This window comes from Palaemon carinicauda, chromosome 33 (assembly GCF_036898095.1).
Source record: "Palaemon carinicauda isolate YSFRI2023 chromosome 33, ASM3689809v2, whole genome shotgun sequence".
Lineage (NCBI taxonomy): Eukaryota > Metazoa > Arthropoda > Malacostraca > Decapoda > Palaemonidae > Palaemon > Palaemon carinicauda.
Genome location: NC_090757.1, coordinates 24,188,306 through 24,209,592, shown reverse-complemented (window position 1 = coordinate 24,209,592; position 21,287 = coordinate 24,188,306). Strand labels below are relative to the sequence as shown.

At 37.2% G+C, this 21,287-nt stretch overlaps 1 protein-coding gene across 10 annotated transcripts in view; it reads left to right on the top strand.

The window, feature by feature from the left end:
* Positions 1-21,287, top strand: part of LOC137625895 (fl(2)d-associated complex component-like) — a 184,462-nt gene that overhangs the window by 71,296 nt on the left and 91,879 nt on the right. For 8 of the 10 annotated variants that reach the window (XM_068356853.1, XM_068356858.1, XM_068356854.1 and 5 more), the window contains exons 3-7: positions 831-945; positions 11,494-11,557; positions 16,721-16,950; positions 20,433-20,540; positions 20,844-21,076. In XM_068356853.1, the coding sequence (XP_068212954.1) occupies positions 831-945; positions 11,494-11,557; positions 16,721-16,950; positions 20,433-20,540; positions 20,844-21,076 (750 nt within the window). Of the gene's footprint in view, positions 1-830; positions 946-11,493; positions 11,558-16,707; positions 16,951-20,432; positions 20,541-20,843; positions 21,077-21,287 lie in introns of all 10 variants that reach the window. The other 2 variants (XM_068356859.1, XM_068356860.1) reach the window with 2 other exon arrangements.

The window sequence follows — 21,287 nt, the reverse complement described above, 5'->3', positions numbered from 1 at the left end:
TATTGTAGTCAGCTTTATAATACATGTAGTTTTGACATTGTGCTTTTCATAGTTTTTTATAGGTCAGTAATATTGTAGTCTTCCCTGTTTTGCCATTTGACAGGCTCTTAGTATTCTTTGTCTTTTTTTCATACTTTGAACTTTTCACTTATAGCTTCCACCATTCCTGAGATTGCTATTCCTCGATTTTTACCCCTTACCCAGTTATTCCAAATTCTTCATTCTTATAACCCATTTAGAACTCCTTTATCAAATAATGTAAAACTGGGGCATTAAGGCCTCTATAATAACATAGGGAGTGTAGCTACTCAAAATGAACACATGCCTTTGTCACCTTAACCCTTTTACCCCCAGGCTCTTTGGAAATTTCCAACCCTTAACCCCCAAGGGGTTATTTTTTTCCCAGCACATTTTGCAGTATATTTTTTTTAAATTGCTCTAATAGCCTTATTTTTGTCATAGAGAGGTCAGGTTGGTCTCATTCTCTTGGAAAATGCCTGAATTTTCTCAAAAAATTATCAAAAATATGAAAAAAAAAATTTTATACCTTTTTTTTTGCAATGACGTACCGGTACGTCCATGGGGGTAAAGGGATGGCTTTTGTGAAACGTACCAGTACGTCCTTTTGGGGGTAAAAGGGTTAAATAGTAGCCCATTGTATGTAGGAAGTGGAACGATTTCAAAAGTCCTTTGAACATAAGTCTTATGTCTAATAAGATGGGATTTTCTATTGTTAAGACACCAAATGTGAGGAATAATTCCAAAGACACTGCTTATCACAAATGCTCAATGCAATCTTTTCCCAAACTGCTGCATTTGATGACTCTCAGAAGTCATTTGAAGAAGCCGGAAAAGCTGGTCAAGGAAGCTCAACAGCAGCAGCAGCAGAAGCAACTACAACAGCAACAACAGCAGCTGCAGGTTGAGAAGCCTCTGGCCACAAAGGTTGGGTAGTGACCAGTACATTCAGTCTCGGCTAGACACCCAATTTTTTTTTTTTATCTAGGAGGACCTTCATGCACTGTTACCCTTGCCATTTGCTGTATTAAGTTTGGATATATCATTTTGATTAGTATTTGCCCAAGCTTGCATGCAGAAGCCATTCAGCCTGGTTGTAGTAGCCTTTTTTACTTCTTTATGAATATGTAATGTTGCGTTCAGCAATGCATATGTAATTTATGTACTGTAGGTGATTGATTTATTGAAGTATTCAAGGCTGTTTATGTAAGAATGAACATTTTTGTTTTAATTTTTTAGCTTTTGTTTATTATTGTGTAGTAAGTCTCGCTGAGATATCAATGGCTTTTGTAAGGGACTTGATTATTGAAATGATTCGATTAAGCTAGATTTTTGTAATATGTGCTTTTTTGTACAGTACTGTACAGTATTAATGAATCAGGAGGTTCACATGAAGTAAGGTTGATTTATTACTGTAAAAGCGCTTAATAAGCTTGGAGAATCCTTTTATACATACATACATATACCAAAGGCACTTCCCCCAATTTTGGGGGGTAGCCAACATCAACAAGAACAAAACAAAAAAGGGGACCTCTACTCTCTATGTTCCTCCAGCCTGACCAGGGACTCAGCCGAGTTCAGCTGGTACTGCTAGGGTGCCACAGCCCAACCTCCCACATTTCCACCACAGATGAAGCTTCATACTGCTGAGTCCCCTACTGCTGCTACCTCCGCGGTCATCTAAGGCACCGGAGGAAGCAGCAGGGCCTACCGGAACTGCGTCACAATCGCTCGCCATTCATTCCTATTTCTAGCACGCTCTCTTGCCTCTCTCACATCTATCCTCCTATCACCCAGAGCTTTCTTCACACCATCCATCCACCCAAACCTTGGCCTTCCTCTTGTACTTCTCCCATCAACTCTTGCATTCATCACCTTCTTTAGCAGACAGCCATTCTCCATTCTCTCAACTTGGCCAAACCACCTCAACACATTCATATCCACTCTAGCCGCTAACTCATTTCTTACACCCGTTCTCACCCTCACCACCTCGTTCTTGACCCTATCTACTCGAGATACACCAGCCATACTCCTCAGACACTTCATCTCAAACACATTCAATTTCTGTCTCTCCATCACTTTCATTCCCCACAACTCCGATCCATACATCACAGTTGGTACAATCACTTTCTCATACAGAACTCTCTTTACATTCATGCCCAACCCTCTATTTTTTACTACTCCCTTAACTGCCCCCAACACTTTGCAACCTTCATTCACTCTCTGACGTACATCTGCTTCCACTCCACCATTTGCTGCAACAACAGACCCCAAGTACTTAAACTGATGCACCTCCTCAAGTAACTCCATTCAACATGACATTCAACCTTGCACCACCTTCCCTTCTCGTACATCTCATAACCTTACTCTTACCCACATTAACTCTCAACTTCCTTCTCTCACACACCCTTCCAAATTCTGTCACTAGTCGGTCAAGCTTCTCTTCTGTGTCTGCTACCAGTACAGTATCATCCGCAAACAACAACTGATTTACCTCCCATTCATGATCATTCTCGTCTACCAGTTTTAATCCTCGTCCAAGCACTCGAGCATTCACCTCTCTCACCACTCCATCAACATACAAGTTAAACAACCACGGCGACATCACACATCCCTGTCTCAGCCCCACTCTCACCGGAAACCAATCGCTCACTTCATTTCCTATTCTAACACATGCTTTACTACCTTTGTAGAAACTTTTCACTGCTTGCAACAACCTTCCACCAACTCCATATAACCTCATCACATTCCACATTGCTTCCCTATCAACTCTATCATATGCTTTCTCCAGATCCATAAACGCAACATACACCTCCTTACCTTTTGCTAAATATTTCTCGCATATCTGCCTAACTGTAAAAATCTGATTCATACAACCCCTACCTCTTCTAAAACCCCCCTGTACTTCCCAGATTGCATTCTCTGTTTTATCCTTAATCCTATTAATCAGTACTCTACCATACACTTTTCCAACTACACTCAACAAACTAATACCTCTTGAATTACAACACTCATGCACATCTCCCTTACCCTTATATAGTGGTACAATACATGCACAGACCCAATCTACTGGTACCATTGACAACACAAAACACACATTAAACAATCTCACCAACCATTCAATTACAGTCACACCCCCTTCCTTCAACATCTCAGCTTTCACACCATCCATACCAGATGCTTTTATGCATTAAGAAAACAAGCACTGCTTACTCAATAGCAGTGGTGTATTAACTTTTTTCCAAAAATCTTTTATTATAATTAATGATTTGGGAATCTTCTTTTGTTATTTGATTTTCTTTTCTTTTCTAAGTCGGTGAAAAGAGATTTTATTTAGTTTGTCCACGTAGCTCCACTAATATAGTATTCATCTTTATTTCTTTTGGGATTAGAATAAAAGTTATCATGAACAACACTGAGATGACTTTGTGAAACTTTCGTCTGCAGTTTTGCTTTAGCAATTTCCAGCAAATAGTACCGATACAGTATGGGCTCATTATTTTGCTCAAATTGTACCCTTTGTTAACCCTTGAATGCAAGGTAGTAAGGACACTTTGCTACAGAGCTAGAGTTTTGGTTCTACAGTCAGTTTCACAATTGGTTGTGTAGAAAATTTTAAGCATCCTTACTGCACTCAATATTTGTTTTTTTTTCATGGGCCGTTTACTTCTATCTTCATATATTTAGAGAAAATGTAGTTGTATATTTATTAAAAAGTTGTTTTTCTCTTTTCAAAATTTAAACAAAATTTGTTTTCATTTTGTTTGTTCCTATGCAAATAAAAACCATTGTCCTTTAGGTAGGGAGTATGTTTTCAGCAGGAAGCTGGATGGCTGCTGAATTATTTAACAAGCAGTTGAGCAACAGATGCGAGTAAGGGCGAGGAGTCCCACCCCCTTACCTGTCAAAATCTATTCACCTATGTTCATGGCTGCATTGAGTACTGATGTAATGATGTGCCCTAGAGCATACTTTTCATTTTCTTTTTCTTTGAGGAATTGAATGCTGGCTGTTGATTGTGATTGGGAAGCAAGACTCTCGATCATGGAAGGATGGATATTACATCTGTGAGTGATTCTTTTATTCTTTTAAATCAGCTTTAGAACCACACGATCTCTGTGTTCTTACTAGCTGCATGATTATTTGCAATCATCCCCCGGTGCCTTGTGTAGATTGGGGCCTCCTTGCGGTGGCAGGCGTATGGTTTGAGAGGAGGAAGAGAGCTTTGCGTTTTTCTTCCTCTCATTGAGTGCATCTGTTAACATCTCTTGCCCCTACTCTCTTGGCTCATTCTCCGAGGAGTGTGCAGCAGGAGCAAAGAGCCCTCTGCGCTACGTCAGTGGTCTTTCAGTTGCTGGTGGCATGTGGGGTTCCTCCTGTGTTTGCCGCACCCCATTGGAGGTTGGTGGGTCTTCCCTGTTTTTTCTACAGCTGATGATGAGTGCGACCTAAGGAAGGTTTTGGCCTCCTTAGGTTTTCAGGGGCTCCTCAGGGCCAGTCTCCCCTTATTGATACTAGTGGTGAAGGACATGTCAGTCTGGGGCTTCTGCTCCCCTTTAAGCGTGACTTCCCTTCCTGTGACAGTATTACCCAGTATTGTGGTTCCTGTTGGAGCAGCTACTGTGTTTTCTTCCCTTGGGGAAGCATCGTTGTTTGGGTTTCTTAGACTTCAACTGCTCTGCTTGCAGAGCCTAAGAGGAGGGCTGGAAAATGGAAGAAATGTGCGTGTTTATTTTCCTCTTCCAACTACTCTTCCTCATCTTTGACCTCTGACTGTTCACTTCTTCTAAGATGAAGAAGTTGAGGAAGGTTTGGTAGCTGTAGTCGTAGGAAGGGCTCCTTTTGACACCACCTCTCCTCTTAGGAGGGTTGGGCGGCACCAGAGTGGCTCCCAACCCCATGGGGAGGGAGTCACGATCTTGTGTTTTAGTCCCCCAGTGCTGATACATAGGGCTGTAACCTTGTGTCATTGCCTTGAACCTCTTCTCCATAGGGGCTGGGTCCTTGACTACCCTGTAGCTATATGAGACTGGTGTTATGACTCTGTGTTTAGGCCCCCAGTGCCTGATGCATGCCACAGCAGTCCCGGGCTACCTCAGTAGCCAAGTGGGACAGGTGTTGCAGCCCCACAGCTCGGGTCCCTGGCTATCTCGGTAGTCAAGCGGGACAGGTGTTGTGGCTTCGAGTTTTCAGCACAACGGGCCCGGAACTGGAGTCCCAGACTACCCCAGTAGCCAAGCAGGATATTTGTGACATCCATGTGTTATCAGCCAGTCATATACCGGGTAAGAGCAATGGACTAGCAGACACACTTAGTCGCCAAGTAAGGCTGTAGGATCAGAGTGGTCCCTACATCAAGGGGTAACAGAGAGGCTTCTGGTTGGAAGGTTCTCTATGTTTCAACCAGTTCACCCTACGGCTAGACAGGAAACTGTCTAGACCCCTGAGACAGTTTTAGTTCTAGCTAGGACCAGAACTTGTAAAGTCAGGGCTAGTCCCCCCCCCCTCCTTATCTTCAAGAGGAATTTTGAAGTCAGCCTGGGTCATGTATGCACTAGACCATCTTCACAGCCTTTTTTTCTACAGGAGTACCCACAAGTGCCTTTATGTTTGATCTTGTGGTGACTGCCCAACTAGTGGTGTAGCTAGCCCTGATCCTGTATGGGATGGTAAGCATCTTGTCTATTGAATACTGTATATACCAACCCTGTAGTCATCATATGCCAGGTTTATTATTCTTAACTGTGTTCACCTCCTGGGAAAGGGATCCCTCTTTTAACCACAGACCAATCTTTTTGTACAGGCCTGCCCCTATGAGTCTTTTCATCCCAATGCTAGCCTGATAGGAGGTTACTGGAGTCGTCTCTTTCACTCCCATATGGGATCAGGTAGATTGACATTTCCAGGGAAGAAGAAGAACCAAATATTTCTGGTCTAGGGTGACTTCTGACCCACTAATCAATGAGTCTCCCTGCCAAAAAAAAAAAAACCGTGGTTTGTAATAGTTTAGGAGCAAATCGTAAATTTTTAAAGTGATTTTTATTTTTCCTAGGTATACAAACCCGGGTTCTTTATATTGTACTTCCCTCTTCAACCACTCCTCGCAGTCCTGAGGCAAATAGTCATAAGTGAAGAGACTTTGACAGGTTAGAAGGGGGGATCCCTTGCTCCCGCTTTCACCTGTCAGCTGCTCGTTAAACAATCCAACAACCATCCCAACCTAAAGAACTGAGGTTTGTATAGCTAGGAAAAATACAAATTACTTTAAAATGCTGTGATATTTTGTAGGACTCTAACTCGTGGGTTGTATTCACATTCACTGGCAGTACATTTAAACAATTTTTTAAGCTTGTGAGAACATGAATCATAAATTAAACTTTTTTTGAAGACTATCAAATAAAAGAAAGATTTCACGGTTCTAATTAATATATCCATCCAACAAGAAATAATTTTTTAACATACTTGGAATGTGCTGTAAGTTTTGAGTTGTCAAGTGCTGAATATTCTCTTGAATTATCTAACCTTTGATTTTTGATGTATAGGACTTAGCTTTCATGCATACTGAAATTTTTAAAAATTGATTTTTGGCATCTTCTGTCATGATTACCAATGTGTGAAGAAGATTCCGATCTCATAAGAAGGAATTGCAGCATACATACTTTGGATACTGAGGGTGCATTTGAATTCTATTTGTCTTTGGTTCTGCAGTTATATTTGACATGACCAGTACTCATGAAAGATCGTAGATATAATGAGATGTAGATTTTATCTCTGTCAGTGGGACACTTTGGGTCCCTTAAACAGGCAAAGTATTGTAAAAGTTGGAAAGACATATCATGCACACTCAAAGCATGAGTACGAACAAGTACCTTCTCACCTGCGTTCTTGTGTACATCTTTTACAAAATAGAGGCGAATATATCTCTGGCCACACTTTTCAAGATCTTGTATAGTGGAATAAACTCAACATATATTGCATAATTTTGAGCCATACAGAGGGGCTTCCAAATCTCTTGAAACTCCTGACAGACTTTAAATAACTTTAGTTTAGGTTCAAGTTTGTTCATCAGCCTCACAACAGGTAACGTTTAAGTGGTTTTGATACTGTGGCCTGACGTAGCACGCAGACTTCTTAGTGTCAGAAAGCTGACCACACACTAACTTCGCACAATACAAAACATACGGTGGAATTCCCAGAGATCTGGGCAAAAGGTAAATGGTCAAAAAAGAAACGAGTACTTGGCACCACCCCTTGATTTTACACTGGGCAAGGGAACCCAACGAGACCCTTAGAACTTCCCTATTAATTCAGCTTGAGTATGCTCTCTCTCTTCCACCTGTAATCTGTACTGAGTTCTAAAAAAATAGAGCAGTTTGGTAAGATTTTCTACTTGCGCTTTGCTACACTTACCAGTTAAATTTTTTTTTTTAATCTAAAGACTTGGGGACAAGCCACAATATGGAAGGGAATATATACTGCATACATATAAAGGATGCTCTATTTCAAAATGAGAAAGAAAAAAAGTTATTAGAAAAATGTGCTACAATATTGAATAAGACGAACAGCAATAACTAGACTAAAAAGTGATTTGACAAAAAAAAAAAAAATGCTCACATTGGGCACCCCCATATCAATGCAACTACTGTACTCACAATCAGCAATAAATTAAAGATAACAATCTATTGGTTACCCTATGATAGAATAAACAATGCAGATGATTCTGAATGTACCTTTTAACAGGGCTGCAGACCAAAGAACAGTGAGCTTTAAAATTATCCTTTCCTATTAGTGCTATTTTTTTTTCAATAGCAGTCGGAGTGCCATACAATTTTTCCGTGAAGATGGATTGTTCTGAAGGATGCCCCCATCTGCAATTATCATCTGTCAGTGATAAGCATCATTATGTAATTAAAAACCAATTATTTGGTAAATGATATCCAGCTTCAAGTATAACTTCACCGCAAGTTCCACTCACTATCTGTAATGTGTATGGAATCAACAAATACCTTTTTTTGTTAGGGGCAGACAAAAATAACTTTGTCCATCCAACGATACACATACCCCGCAGGTTAAGGATGTACACAAAACAGGAACTGTTAAACTGCGTGAATGTAATTCTCGCTACCATCTCAGTTCCCTACAGGGAGTAGGGCATTCCGCCTGCTCTGTAAGAAAAAATTAGTTTACTTTAGACCAGTGGTTCCCAACCTGGGGGAAATTTTCCCCTAGGGGGAAATTTGAAGCTTCCAGGGGGGAAATAATTACACTACCTACTATCTAAAACAAGCGGAAAATGTCCACATAGTACGTGCGGCAATTTGTTGTTAGCCATTCAATTGTGATATGATCATATCATTTCTCACTGACATGATATTCAAGGGGAGAATTGGAATATCATGCCCATTTCTGAGGCAGGCGAGTGCCATGAGGGCTGGGCGGGGCATGAAGGGGGGAAATCTGGATGGTTGAACTGGGTGCAGGGGGGAAATGACTAAAAAAAAGGTTGGGAACCACTGCTTTAGACACTGTCCGATATGATTAAGGCAATTTTTTTCATTTATTTAGCTGGAGGGAGGTTTCGTAAAGTTACACATGTAACAAAAATACTCAAATACCAAGAGATTCATTTGTGCAGATCCATGTATTTTACAGAATCATGGTCATTCAAATTATTTTTTTTACTGTAACTCTCATCTTAGTAAGCAAATTTTAATAAGTTGATGAACTGGGCCATGTGGAAAGCTGGTCATTAGTAGCAAAAACCAGTTCAGGGGTAGAGGTGTTAATACTGTAACAATACCCTTTTCCATTCCTGCACTGATTAGTATCATGGTCGATGACAATGATTCTCTTCACATTATAGTTTTACCAGATATTCAGTACAGTTGTTCCAGTTTTCTATAGATTGAAGTACAGTACAGGCATATACTTGAATATATGCATACCCATATATTGTACACTTATACCATATACATGCAAAAAGATGCTCATATTTTTTTTTTATTTTAGTCGATATATTATATTAATGCTAATTGGAATGCTTTATAATGTTAAAATAAGTATGCTTTACATTGCTCCATTTGCATTTTATTGTAGTAAGTTCCCTGGATAAGAACATTCAACGGAAAGAATTTCAAAGGTAAGAATCCAAGTTCAATAAATCTTCAATAAATTCAAAACTACAAAGTAATAAAATTCTTTTGAAAGCATTTTATTTTGTAAAAATTGCTGTAGGAATTCTCAATACACATGTATGCAAACTCAATACTGTTAGCAAAATCAGCAGACTGAAAACAGTGGAGAATAATAGGGAGATGGGGTTTATGAGCGGAATGTGTAAGTTAATTATGTTGGAATGCAGCTTGTTCTTATGTAGGGGACTTACTGTAAGGCTCTATATGATTTCTATAATGTCTGTGATCTGCTTATGCTGTTTATTTTCTATTTGCTTTTCATAGGATATATGATGGTGCATGACTGTAAGGTTTTGTGTATGCATGTCTTTGTTAATTAAACGATTGTTTTAGCTTTTAAGTACGTTAGACTCCAAGAATTTCTCAGTCTCGTACTACATATATAACAGAGTCCCAAAAGTAGGCATTAGGAGTAAGTTGTACTTCCTATAGACTGACATATCGAGTAGGTACACAGTATGACACAATTCCGAGAGAATTAGTACGTTGAGGCTGTAGAATGAAGGAAATGCTTTACTTGAAAATAAGTTAGCATAAATTTATAGAAGGAAATTTACGTTATTGTTTGATTTAATACAAACATTTGTATTTAGGATCAGAACTTTAGTTCACATTGATTGTAGTAAGTCTTATCATTAAAGTGAAAGGGTTTCTGGGCGATGTATAATTTTGATGATTTAGTTACAATGTAAATCCTATAGCTTAATATTGTGGAAAGGGCAGCTGTAAAGGTGATACAATGGAAGCAATATTGTATTGTACAAATTTGAAGACAGTTCACATTCTGTGATGCACAGTCACTAGGTAAATAAAGGCAACCAGTTGAATTATTCCTAGGACTAGGCTTGAAGAAACGGGCGAATATAAGAAAATTATAGTGAGGATTATTTAAGAAGACCACTGAATCACGTTTTAGACTTCACAGGTGTTTTGTGTGGTTTCTGCTCTGAAATAATATGAAAATTGGATCCAGTAATGAAGGTAATGCAGGTTAAATTAAACAAAAGGTGGTGGAACTATTGCTAAAGGTACACTGCAAAGAAGCTGTAGTGTCATCTTTAATATACTACTCACTCCTATGAGGATTAAATAATAAAGTATACTAAGGTGTTCTTAAATAGAATAAAAAATTGTTTGTGCATTATTTTAAGTGGAAATGATAAATTGCAAGTTTAGATAAGTGTAAAAATCTATCATAGGGCTAGTTTTAATTATCTTGCTGAGGATGATAGGTAGACAGGACCGAATTAGATTGATATTGGTATATTTCTGTGAAAGAGAAAGAAGCGAATACTTAGAGAAAAACATTGTTGTAAGGTTACTTGAAAATATAAAGAGAGTAAGGCAGTTGCATCTTTGTTCCCTCTCTGAGAAGGTAACCCAGGGAAAATGGCATAGAGAATTTGTAATATGAAAAAGTCCACTAGTAGACACCAGGTTAGGGGAAGGACAATAGTCAGAACTTGTATGCGGGTGTGACTTAGAAAAGAAGGAGAGAGGAAAATTTTAGCAAAATTTGTTTTCACTTGTACCTGTAGTTTTGTAGAGCATATCGTTATAGAGCCAAAATTGTGAAATAGTTTAAGAAACTAAAATTTTATTAATGTACTTTACTGGGGATGAAAGTAAACTTCAGCACTAAATATTCATTAACCAAAATTTTGGGTACTCCCCTTCAAACTACTAGCTGAAGAAATTAGAAGCCCTTTTCACTATTTTGGTTTATGAAATTTTTTTTCAAAAACTTCCAAATATGGATCACAACAATTGATTACAGTACTGTAAACAGTTGAAGTATATTGCTTGCATACCTTTATATGTATAAATACATAGCTTAATCCATTTAGACATTCTCTTCCTCTCAATAATGTGGTTTATCATTACAGTGTACTGTATAGAAGGCTGATAGCTGTAAAGAATCTGCTGGTGAAGTGTTAGATTTAGCCTCCAAATGGATTAGTTGGAAATGATAAAAGTTATTAGAGTGAAATAAGAAATACCTCTTGAGCTTCCTCTTAGTTTTTTTATTAGAAGCTAACCTATGGGTGTTTACTGATAATGTAATTTGACTTGTTACTTACCAAATGGAAATTGGAGGAACTCGTAATTGCATTAAAGCAGTTGTCTGCCGAAGATTTGATAGATGTGCTTTCGTAAGGCTCATACCCTCTAGTTATTTTCTTTGTTGCAAAGTGATCCAAAATCCAAATGCAAACTTTTAATTTTCATATACAAGAGGAAAATGTAGACATACTCATATGAGTTATTTTGTCTTTTTCAGTTGAATCACTGTGAAGAAAGCAGGGCAACAAAGGAGGAGGGAAAGGAGGACCATCCCAGTAAAGGTTGGTCTCATTAATATCAACAGTGCATTGTTATTATTATTATTATTATTATTACTACTACTACTACTACTACTATCCAAGCTACAACCCTAGTTGGAAAAGCAAGATGCTATAAACCCAGGGGCTCCAACAGGGAAAAATAGCCCAGTGAGGAAAGGAAATAAAAACAGCAAAAGAAATTTGTTGAATATGTATAGTTGACCAGACTTATGAATTATTTGATGATGTTATAATTATCTGATTAGTGTCGGGAAGTGGCTGCACAATATTAAAAAAAAAAAAAGATAACAGATGTATGCTTAGTATTCTATATGCATTGGACAATTTAGAGATGCGGAAATTACATTTGGATCAGAGAGGTTACACATTTTCCATGTCCTAAGAATTGAAAACTACAGTATATTTCTCTTATTTATTGATATATAGTAAAGATTTATCTCCTAATGCTAGATAGCTTTGAAATGACAAAAAATAATGGTTAGTAAAATGATTTCCGTGTTTCACGTGCGAGGTGCTTTTATATTTAAATCTTTCGTCATTTCATTAGACTTGTTACTTTTTTTTCATACTTTTTTATCTTTTGATGCTGTGTTTTTGTTATTATTTCCATAAACCTCCCCTGATATTATTGTTACTTCTCCAGAAGCCCGGTTTAATTGTCACTTGCCTGTAAGATTTTCTTTCCTTTCAACAAATATTTGCCCTTAACATAGGACTGGAACCATCTGGCAGTAAGGGATAAGAAGCCCTTAAATGCTGCACCAGGCATTCTTTGCCCCTTCGGTTTCTCATTTGTATCGGTATTGATTTGAAACAAAAAGATTGAATGTTCTCATAGTAGTCCTCTCAGATGCATATTATCACATTCTGCTTTATCTTGGTATGAAAATACATTCTCTTGTCAACAGATCAAAGGTTTTTGAATTTAGGTGCCTGTGTTTCAGGCTCAGGGTGGCCTCCTAGGTATTCACTAGAATGTTTGCCCCCTATCTTGAAATGGTTAAAGTTACCAGGACATAAGAGTTATTCTGTACCATGACAATTGGCTATTTTAAGCGATTCATTAAAGAGGATTTGAGTTGAACACGTATGGTTACTCAGATTGTTGGATCAGGTGGGGGTCCGGGTAAACATTGAGAAGTCCCTTATGGCTCCAACTCTTAAGATTCTACAGTATATTTAGGAATAACGATAGTAACAATTCCTTTTCAGCAGATTGTTCTGTCGAAGAAGAGGATTCAGTCCTTTTATTTATGCAAAAGTTTGGATGTGGATGAGATTTCTTGGCACCATGGCCTCCTTAGAGAAATACTCCCCACTAAGCTGCCTGGAAATGAGGCCTTTTCAATTTCATCTCAATTTACATTGGTACTAGAATGGACACTTGATAAAACGCTTTCCTTTGCCAATGCCACATTTGTTACCATGGAAACTATTTTCATGCAAATTGGATTACCTTGACCTTAACCAAATCACTCCAAAAATCTAATCAAATTGTTCCTGAATCATGACCAGTCATCACACCAAATTTCATTAGATTCTGTCGAATAGTTTTTTAGTTATGTAGATCACAAACATACGAACATCAGTAACCAAGGGTAAGGACATTTCTATATCATGTTGTAAATCACAAGATAGATAATTGAATTATGCACATTTTGGCACTAGTTTCATGCAAATTGATGAAAATTGGCTACAATATGGCTAAAAGACGTTCTTGACCTTTTTGTGACCTTGGCCTTTACTTATGAACCAATAACTCCCAAAATCTAATGAAATTGTCCTTGCATCATGGCCAGTTATCCCATAAAATTTCATGAGATTCAGTCTAATAATTTTTGAGTTATGCAAATCACAAACAGAGACAGACATACAAACAAATAAATACTGTACATGACTATCAAAACATTACTTTTGTAACAAAGTTGGTGAAGGTAATAAGAAACCACCGAGGAAAGACAAACTACTTTTACTGAATTGGTGGGACGATCGCTGACGATTTTCTCAAGGAATTTTTTTTTTCTATCTGAAAATCCCAGACCTATCTCTGCAGATGTTTCACGGGATGAGTTGGGGGCAACTCTGAACCGTATACATCTTTCAGGAAAAAAGACCCCACAGCAAATGAAAGTACACATCACCCTAGAGTTATTAGCAATATTCAAAACTCTTCAAGATCAGGAACTGCTAGTGGTAAGGAAGTGTGTGTTAGTGTTTTCGTTCGGTACGAAAGCACTAGCCTACATCAGAACCAAGGGGTTACAAGATCTCCATTTCTGTATTGGATAGCGGATGCACTACTATCGTGGACGAATCTAGAGTAATTACTCTTCTTCCCCTGCTCATTCTGGAGAAATGGAACGTATTAGGAGACCAACTTGTCAGGAAGGTTTTGCTAAACGAGTGGTCGCTGCATCATTTGAATATTGAAAGATTTGGTAGTGGTGGGGTCATTCTTGCTTAGACATTGAACAAAATGATTGATGTTTTTTGTTCACCTATGCTTGATCTCTTAGCTTGGAAGGTAGATGCCCTGTTACAAGACTGGTCAAATCTGGATCTTTACGTCTTTCCTCCTTTTGCTAGGTTTCTGCAGGTTGTGAACACTTTTAGAATCTCAGCAAACAGCAGGATGACAGCCTTTGCTCCTTTCTAGCCACAGAGGGAGTGGTTCACAGATTTGTGGCCCATGTTGGAACATCATGGAAGATTGCCAGACAGAATCTGTCAGCTCAAACGGCCAATATCTTAAGTGATACATCCAAACCCATCCATGTCACATCTGATCGCATGGAGAAAATCCTACTTACCTTCAAAATCAAAGGGTTTTAAAATCTTTCTAGACTATTTATTATAAGTTCTAAAAGACAGTCTTACAATAAGATATATCAAAGACATTGGAGGGTTTTTTTTATGGTGTATGCTAGGCATCTGTCAGTGACTAGAACTAGTTTAAATATTATTGTTACATTTTGTTAGTTTCTTTTTTAAAAAAAGACATTTTATTTCATTCATTGAGGGATATAGGTCCATGTTTAACTCTGTTCTCAAGCATCTTGGATGAGATCAGTCCATCTCCGTTACTACTGTACTGTATAGGATTTATTTAAATTGTTTTGTATCAAAAGTCCTCCAGTACTAAGGTAAATTTTCTGGAATTTGGATTTGGTTTTGCAGTATTCAAAAGGGACAAATTTTGAAATTTTGGAAACTATCTCTTAAGGACATCAAGCTAATACACTTTTCCTATTGCATTACCTTCAGCTAAATATATAATTCCAGTACAAACATTATCTGTCAAAGTAGGCTTTGGGAACATAGGATGATTTCGTATCTTTTATCTTCCATCAGAGCCAAACATTTGTCATAGTTTTTCACATCTTCTCAAAAACTGGATGAACATTTCAGCTGAAAATATATTTCTTTGTCCAATAAGAATGGTACCATCCTATTTAGACAAAAATACAGGTATTGAGGTAGTTTTCCTAATTTGTTTTGTGGAATCAGCGTACTGTACCTAATCACTCGCCGACCTAAAATGCGTTGTCATACCTAGTTAAAAATTTGGTCACAAAAGCTCACAAGGAGTTTGATCCAGCCTAGTAAAAGGCTTGAAAGTAAAAGCACATGATATTAGGAGTACAGCTACATCCCTTAACTTTTGTAGAAATCTTTCTTTGGAAAGAGGTTTAGCAGCAGATCAGTAGTGTACCAATTCTGATTTTGCCAAACATTATCTTGCAGAACCCTGGTTTGCTTATTAACCCTTTTACCCCCAAAGTACGTACTGGTACGTTTCACAAAAGCCATCCCTTTACCCCCATGGACGTACCGGTACGTCCATGCAAAAAAATGCTATAAAAATTAGTTTTTCATATTTTTTGATAATTTTTTTTAGAAAATTCAGGCATTTTCCAAGAGAATGAGACCAGCCTGACCTCTCTATGACAAAAATTAAGGCTGTTAGAGCAATTTAAATAAAATATACTGCAAAATGTGCTTGGGAAAAAATAACCCCCTGGGGGTTAAGGTTGGGAAAATTCCAAATACCCCGGGGGTAAAAGGGTTAAGACCCTTGAGCTCTAGGTCCCATAGCAGCATATTGGGTTGTACTGTATGTAATATTCAATTTAGAATTAATTGAAAGTATCATTTAGAGACAATCTGCTGTCTGATATTTTAAATATCTTTAGTCAAAAGTTCTGGAGTCCTGTATTCCAAACCCTATCATAGAATGGTTTGTTGGAAGTAATCTAGTCCAGGTTAGTAAATCTTAATCTTGGTATATTACTTATACTTTAAATTATCCTATCTCTTTCATTCGGTTGCATCCCACCTCCAACAGAGTGTGGGAGTCAGCAATATGAATAGCAGGGAAATTTCATAGAAATGAACAGAATTTTAGTGCTAAAATTAATGATTTCTATTCTCATCTGATGTTCTTATACATGCCCACCCTCCTCTCTGACACATACTGTAGTATCCTGGAATAGGGATAATTTTGGACTTTGAAACTGAAGAGGACAATGAGTATCTAGTGCAACAGTTCTGGGTTTCTTACCACTCACTGCCAGAGGGTCTCATTCCCTTGTTAAGGTCATGTATTCATTGAAGGAAAAGAAAATGGTGAGAAAATTTTAAATTTTAAACTGAAGTTCTGGAGAAGAAGCAATATTAACATCAGGGAAGTATAGAAATAAGAAATTATATTAATGAAATTTATGTTTTTGCAAGCCATCCCCAAGAATTCGTTAAATTCTAATTTGTTATATTTGTCAACTCTTAGTTGCCTTGTCTTTTGTTTCTGTAATCATATTTTTCTGTTAGCAATTTTTTTTTTTTTTACTTTTATTAAACTGGTGCATTTTATAATTTTAGTATTGTATGATTGTTTTTGTGTCTTGATATGCAATGGGTACAGATTTTCATGTATTATAAATTATAGTATTGGTTTGTTTATGTGAATGGCTTCAAATTTTCATTCAGTACTTGTCAAAAATGAATACTGTACTGTACTAAGGTTTTCTGTTGAATAATTACTGTATTGAAAACAAAAGATTAGTGATTATATCTATTTTGACTGTGTTCACATTAAGGATACAGCATTGTATGGTTTGAATCCTTTATTATGGTTACTATAGTTTGACTAGGGATTCATTACAGGGTTGGGAGTGAGAAACACTGTTGAGAATATCCTTGGAGGCTTTACGCATCCAGGAATCGTCAATCGAACTAGTGTTAACAAAAGTGGAGCAGAAGTCTGGGATTCGCAGAGGCTCGAGGAAGAGAGTGAAATAGCACTAGAACGTCGTCGCCAGCAGCTGACCCAGGAGTTGATGCGAGAAATAGCAGCTGACTCTCATCACCATCATCATCCAAATATGGATAAGAAAGTAAGTTAACTTTTTATGTTACTTTATGTTGTTTGAAAGAATAAAGGTAAGCTAGTTAATAATATGGAATTATGTTTTAGGATGTGTACTACAGAGGATGCTGTTATTAGTGTATACTGTATATTTGTATTAGTTGCTATAAACTATATATTTTTTCCCTTCAAGCATTACAGTTGAAGAAATCAAATACACTGTAGATGAATTGAAGTGCGGGTGTTGTAATGTAGGAAAATATGCTAAGGTGTTGAGATGTGTTTTAGAAATAAGAAAAAAATTTCTTTTTATTTTACTTATGTCTGCTGGAATCAAATAAGAAATAGCCTCTTAAAATAGAAAAGTGTGTGTGGATGGAGATTTAATTCAGCATTAATCTAAGACGATGTAACCTTGGTACAGTGTGTTAAAATTGTGTCAGATACTCTTCATCAGTATGGAATTCTTGTTGATTTTGTTATCTAGACAACTAATGTTAATCTTAGTGGCACCAAGTTAACTTTGCAAGAGTGGCCTGTTAATCTTGGCTTTTTAACAAAAATATTCATGGGAACTTCTAACAAGGTTCAAGTTACTGTATAAGCCTCATTAAAGTAGTTATCAGCTGAACTTCCAGGCACTGACCTCTTATGCTCAAAAGTTACCGGTCCCCCTAGTCTTTGCAACAAATCTGTTGTGCTTACACGTTATACAAACCTTCGCCGTTTGAATAGAAAATTATTTCGGTGCAAATGGGAATGGCTGTTAACCCTTTTACCCCCAGGCTATTTGGAAATTTCCAACCCTTAACCCCCAGGGGATTATTTTTTTCCCAGCATATTTTGCAGTATATTTATTTTAAATTGCTCTAACAGCCTTAATTTTTGTCATAGAGAGGTCAGGTTGGTCTCATTCTCTTGGAAAATGTCTGAATTTTCTCAAAAAATTAACAAAAATATGAAAAAAAAAAAATTTTATAGCATTTTTTTGCAAGGACGTACCGGTACGTCCAAGGGGGTAAAGGGATGGCTTTTGTGAAACGTACCAGTACGTCCTTTGGGGGTAAAAGGGTTAAAATCATTAAGAGGTTAGTTAATAAGCTTCCAGGGAAGTAAAAGAACCAACCAGTTCAGTCCCAGGGGGATTTCTTACCAATCAGTGAGTCTCCCTATTAAAGGACAAAGGCATGTATTTTGCATAGGAACAGATGACATATTTTTAAAGTAACTTGTATTTTTTCTAGCTATACAAACCTGAGTCAACCATCTCTCTCAGTCCTGAGGCAAAAGGTGAGAGTGAGGCTCTTCCACCAAGTCTAGTTTCCCACACACCCCATCTTTCATTAACTACTTTGTTAATGAATTTAATGGCTGTTCAAGCTTGTGTCAAAATGTTTAAAGGGCTAAAGTTTGTATAGCTAGGAAAAATAAAATTTGAGGTTATGTTTTTTGTAGTTGAGGCCTTACCCTTGTAACAAATCATTGTGTATTTTTGAACAATCTTCAGGTCATCAGAATTACTTTTCAATCTTAATATCTTATGATTTGTAAACATTTAGACTTTTCTGTAAATTCTTTCCATTATTTTTCCTCACATTTATTTTTCCTTTGATACTTCATTTCCAGTCTTCAATGTTCATTAATTTCAGACATTGATATATTGCCTTCTACTAGTCTTCCTATTGTTTTTCCTTTACAGAATTCCCATTCAAGTCAATTTTCTGTTGAAAATCTTATCTATTTGTTCCATGGAAGCTGTTCCTATCTATCTTTATCTATACTTTTAATTCTTACTGGTACTGTATCTTCTAAAGTACCCATTTTGAATTTTTAGTTAAGCATATTAGTTTTTTATTTTTTACAAAATTATTGGTACTTAACGATAAAACTTTGCTCTTCTTTAAGGCCTTTCACACCTTTTTTTGCATCTCCATGAAAGGTTATCAAACCCTACAGAAGGTCCTTTGTGTAATTAAACCAGATGAAATAGACAAGCATCAGAAATTGTGGCCATCAGTGGGACTTTCTCTCTGCATTTTACCACCTAGATCCTGTTGAACAATTTATCATGTACCTTAAGAAGAGGGCATACATTCATTCAGTTAATATATAGGTTGTCCTTCTCCAGGTGTTGTTTGAAATTCTCTAAATGTTTCAAGACTTGTTTATGAACTTATAATAAAGGTATGTCAGCTGGTTTGGGTGGATGGATGGAGTGAAGAAAGCTCTGGGTGATAGGAGGATAGATGTGAGAGAGGCAAGAGAGCGTGCTAGAAGTAGGAATGAATGGCGAGCGATTGTGACGCAGTTCCGGTAGGCCCTGCTGCTTCCTCCGGTGCCTTAGATGATCGCGGAGGTAGCAGCAGTAGGGGATTCAGCATTATGAAACTTCATCTGTGGTGGATAACGAGGGAGGGTGGGCTGTGGCACCCTAGCAGTACCAGCTGAACTCGGTTGAGTCCCTTGTCAGGCTGGAAGGAACGTAGAGATTAGAGGTCCCCTTTTTGTTTTGTTTCATTTGTTGATGTCGGCTACCTCCCAAAATTGGGGGTAGTGCCTTGGTATATGTATGTGTGTATGTCAGCTGGGAGTAGCACCCGTGGAAAAGAACTTGACTTTAGTTTTGTATAGTATATGCTTCACAGGAGAGGAACACAACCCCCTCCATGTAGAACAAAAGTGCCATCATTGCACCTCAGGTGGAGTACTGTTGGTATTATTTAAAGTTATTTTTGTGTTCCTTTCTTTTAAACCTTCTACTATACCTCTGTTTGTGCTTCCTTTCTTCCAACTTGCTATTCAACCTCTTAACTTTAACTTATATTGCAATTGCATAGGTTTCTCTCTGTTGTACATGGTCACTGCTGAATTGCCTTCCAGAAGTTTCCAGTTTTATGTGTTAGAGTTCAAATATATAGATAACTTTTTTGCAGAATAGTATTTTCTTGAAGTTTGTATTTACAAACCAAGTAAGATACCCATGTAGATTAAAACCAGAATGAACCCTTAAGCAAGATTAACAATAAGTGAGATAAAGAAGTTTGTTTTCTCTGTCTGTTGAAAAACAGTCGGTAAACATCTTGAGAGGTTGAAATTACTTAGACTTAATTATGCAAATTATTTCCAAGATGGTCAGTTGCATTAGCCAGATCAAACATCATCTCAATTGTAGTTATAGTACTTCAAAAAAACTTATTGCAATATTTAGGAAAAAGACAGGTTCTTTCATATTGGGTGTGCTTTAAATTTTACAGCATTTGATGAGGAATTTTGAATTGGGATTTTAATCCAAGCTGAAAGTTTGGCTGTAACAAAAGTAAAGCTGTGGTGTTTGTTTATCTAAGAATATAATTTCATTAATTTTATCAATTGTATTTTTCACCCTTAACATTGATGAAAATTAGACATGTTAGAGGGCTATTTTTTTCTTGGGAAATAAATTTTGATGAATTATTTGGGTTCCGGCCACCATATAACATTATTAACAGAGGTGTAATGTTCCAAATTTAGAGTTCTTCAAACTGGGATGACTATGGCAGAGACCTCAGAGAAATCTTAGAACCACAAAGAAAGGACAGTCAGTTGGGAGCACGTAAGAGAAAACGTGAAGAGAGACGGGTGAGTTTATTCAAGTGTATCTTTATCATGAATGGTGATGTAATATTTTACTTATAAAAGGTACAAACTTATTTCTTATTTTTTTTTAAGAATGTAAACAGAAATAGAGTAGATATTTTGAATGTTTGAATGTCGGTGTAATGCATCCAGGAAAAGCAAAGTAATCAATACGGAAACTTGAAGATGACACTGCATATTATTCTTATGATTACTTCAATTTTCTTGATAGTAAGTTTGATTTACAATCTTTGCCTTTAAGTGACTTGGTATAATTTGCTAATTTACATCTGTGTGTTCATTTAGGCTCATGGCCAGCATGGCTATCGAAGAAGCTTAACATCCTCTAGCAGCAGTTCATCTTCCTCAACGTCTTCTTCCACATCTTCGTCATCAAGTTCATCTTCAACTGACTCTTCGCCGCACCGTTCAGGACACAAACGCGATGCAAAAAGGAAGTCTCGTGGTGGAGCCGGTAAAAGAATATCTTCCACAAGTGACAGAAGCAAGATGAAAAAGATGAAATCCTCATCATCTTCGTGAGTAACTCTTATCATTTATTCTTGTTTTATGCTTTACTAGAATTGTAAGTATTGGTATAATTTTCATGTTGTTGAACCCTAAAGTTTGTTGTTTAACAAGTTAGACGTAGAAGTTGTGACATGGTTACAATTGATTCATAGAATTACATTATTTGTTAACTTTTATATACTCAACTGTATTTAGCCATACATATTTCAAGAAGTAAAG